This window comes from Sinocyclocheilus anshuiensis, unplaced genomic scaffold (genome assembly GCF_001515605.1).
Source record: "Sinocyclocheilus anshuiensis isolate Anshui unplaced genomic scaffold, SAMN03320099.WGS_v1.1 scaffold1413, whole genome shotgun sequence".
In the NCBI taxonomy this organism is placed as follows: Eukaryota; Metazoa; Chordata; class Actinopteri; order Cypriniformes; family Cyprinidae; genus Sinocyclocheilus; species Sinocyclocheilus anshuiensis.
Window position 1 is genome coordinate 127,828 of NW_015549649.1, and position 2,859 is coordinate 130,686.

A 2,859-nucleotide genomic window follows, 5' to 3' on the forward strand; every position below is an offset into this window, starting at 1 on the left:
AACATTTTATGCGTTTTATTTTTATTAATTTATACTATTATTTTTATATTTATTAGTTTTAACTTATATTACTTTAAATTATTATGCATTATTTTATATTACTCATTTAATTTACTTATATATATATTTATAAATATATGCTTTTTATATGCTTTTTTCCAGTTTTATTTTTCATTGTTGCAGTCTAAAATAATCACAATACATACTTTTTCTTTTTTAAACAGATTTTGAAACACACACACACACACACACACACACATATGTATCTGCCTATTGTCACAATTTTTGCTAAAGAAATGTAGAAGTGTTTTGGAAACAGCTGAGTCTCAGTTACGCTCCTGAAAAATGTTCACAGCATGATTGTACTTTTAGTTTTGGTTGGTTCCTCTCCTCAGCGCCGCTTGTTTTCCAGGTGGAGTCGGATCCTTCCAGTCGGGCTGGAATTGCATTTCTGAGCATAATATGGCAAGCCCTGGAGTTACTCTGTGAGACATTGACATTTCAGAGTGAAGAATAGCGCTTGTTGCCGTTATTATGCCCACACACACACACACACACACACAGGGTTTGCCGTGTTTGTCTTCACTTCAGCTGCAGAATGTTTCTGGTAATTGAACAGCAGCTCCGGCGCGGCGCAGGAAATAACGGCTCGATGTAATACAGCCAACTGCAGCTCGCAGGAAAATGACTTTCATTTCCATCCGTCTCTCTCTCGCTGTTGACTGAGAGATGTTGATTTGTGTGTTTTTCACTTCGGTCCACGCCGCGCAAACTCTGCGATTAAAAGCGTGTTTTTTTCCCTTCCAGTCGTCGGCGCTGATGATTTAATAATCTCACGTCTGCGCACCTGCATGAAGACTTATTTAATCTAATCATTACGTCTCGTCTCCATCGCCTTCGTTTTCCTTTCAATCGATGTTTCAGACACGACTCCCATGATGCAGTTCATTTGATTCTCATCTGTTATACAGTTTCATCTTTTTGAACCCCAATATTTTGTAGTTTTTAAGGTCCTTAAATTTTAAGTGAATTTGCATATATATTATAAAAACACATAATATTTTGTTGTCATTGAAATATTCTACTTCAAATTTACTTTAAATCTGCTCCTAGCAAATTTATTTAAAAGTACTTATGTATTTAAATAATCTACATTGAATGTTTTGTATTTAAATATTTGTATTAATGTGTAGTATTATTTTTTAATGTATTTTATTTTAATTTAGATTACCTTGTATTATTCTTTTAATTTAAATATATTAATTTATATATTTGTGTGTTAGATATATTTGTTTAATTTGCATAGTATTAATTTTTATAGTATTTTATTTTATAATAATGAATGTGTATTAATATTACATTAATTATGCTAATATTTATTCATCATTATTAATACATTAATATTTTTAATATATAATATTTATAAATATTTAACACATTTTAAATTAATTTACATTTTATTCATATTACTCTAGATTGTTCTTTTAATCTCAAAACTGAAGGCCAAAAATAAAATGAAAAATGCGTGCAAAAGTGTATGTTTAAACTGAATAATATAATGCAATATAAATTAAAATTAATACATTTTTAAAAATTATACTATACAACAATACAAAGAAATAAATAAATACAATTTTTTTTGTGCTGATTAGCCCCGCCCTCCCTGGAATCTCATTGGTCTACAATATCACTCCTCATAGTTGTGCACTAAACTTTAAATTCATTCTTATTGGCCGTCATTGTGTCACATCATATATCATGCAGTCAGAACTGTTTTACAATTGTTGACTTTAAAGTTGTTGGTTCTCGTTTGTCTTCTGCAGTGCACGTGCCGTAAGGACATGGTGAAGATATCCATGGATGTCTTCGTTCGCTGTCTGCAGCCTGACCGCTATGAGCTGTGGAAACAGGGGAAAGACAACACGGTCCTGGACCACCTGAAACCCACGAGCCTCACCAGCTCCAAGCTGGAGCACTGGAGGAAAACCAGAGTCACGTACAGAGAGAAGCTCCTGCGCAGGTGCCCACAATTTTCAGTGTTTTATTTTGTTGCGGCAAAAATCTGCTAGTTGGCCTTTATTGTTGATTTTAGAAAATAATTTTCGTCAGTCCCCTGAAAAAAAAAAAAAACATGCTTTGTGGAAACTTGTTTTGTTTTAACATGTCACCACGAAAATTTTCGTAAGTAGTGAGTATACTATGTGCTTTTAACGCAAAACATTGTTAAATTGCTCATAGTATCTTATTGGAATGATAAAAGTAAAAAGTCGAGATGTAGGAATGACACGTTACAATGACGTTTATGGTCAGATATAGTAGTGCTGGGCGGTATACCGGTTCATGCCGAATACCGGTGTTTATTTTTGTTATGATATGAATGTTTAAAATACCGCAATACCGGTGTATGTCGCTTAAACAACGTTTGGAACGCGACACTGTTTGAAAGGGGTCCCTTTTCACTGTTGCACTGTGGTGAGGAAACAGCTGTATGTGTTACTAAGCGTGAAAGTTCCGAAACTGAAGCTGTAGAACTAATAGAACGTGATGACACAGAAGAACTCATCCACAATATCCACATTGACCACCACAAATATCCACCGCCCCCTGCCATCAGCTCCCACGTCTCACACACACGAGCACGACTTTAGCACTAGATTTAGCAACTTTCAGACCCTTTTAGCGGCTTTTTTTCCATAGAATATTCATACTGACAAACCTAGCGACTTATTTGGATAAACGTTAGCTGTGGTTCAGTTGGAAGATTTCACCAGTGCTGTCCCGCGAACGCGAGGTCTGACTTTCCCGGAGAAGTGTCTCCTCTCTCGTGTGTGTTCTGTGCAGTGAGCGGCAGAGAAGCAG

General features: G+C 35.1%; 1 protein-coding gene across 1 annotated transcript in view; it reads left to right on the forward strand.

The window, feature by feature from the left end:
- LOC107660208 (lysine-specific demethylase 4B-like) overlaps nt 1-2,859 on the forward strand; it is a 72,516-nt gene that overhangs the window by 32,000 nt on the left and 37,657 nt on the right. Inside the window, exon 9 of the mRNA XM_016449464.1 lies at nt 1,824-2,020. Coding sequence (XP_016304950.1) covers nt 1,824-2,020 — 197 coding nt within the window. The remainder of the gene's footprint in view (nt 1-1,823; nt 2,021-2,859) is intronic.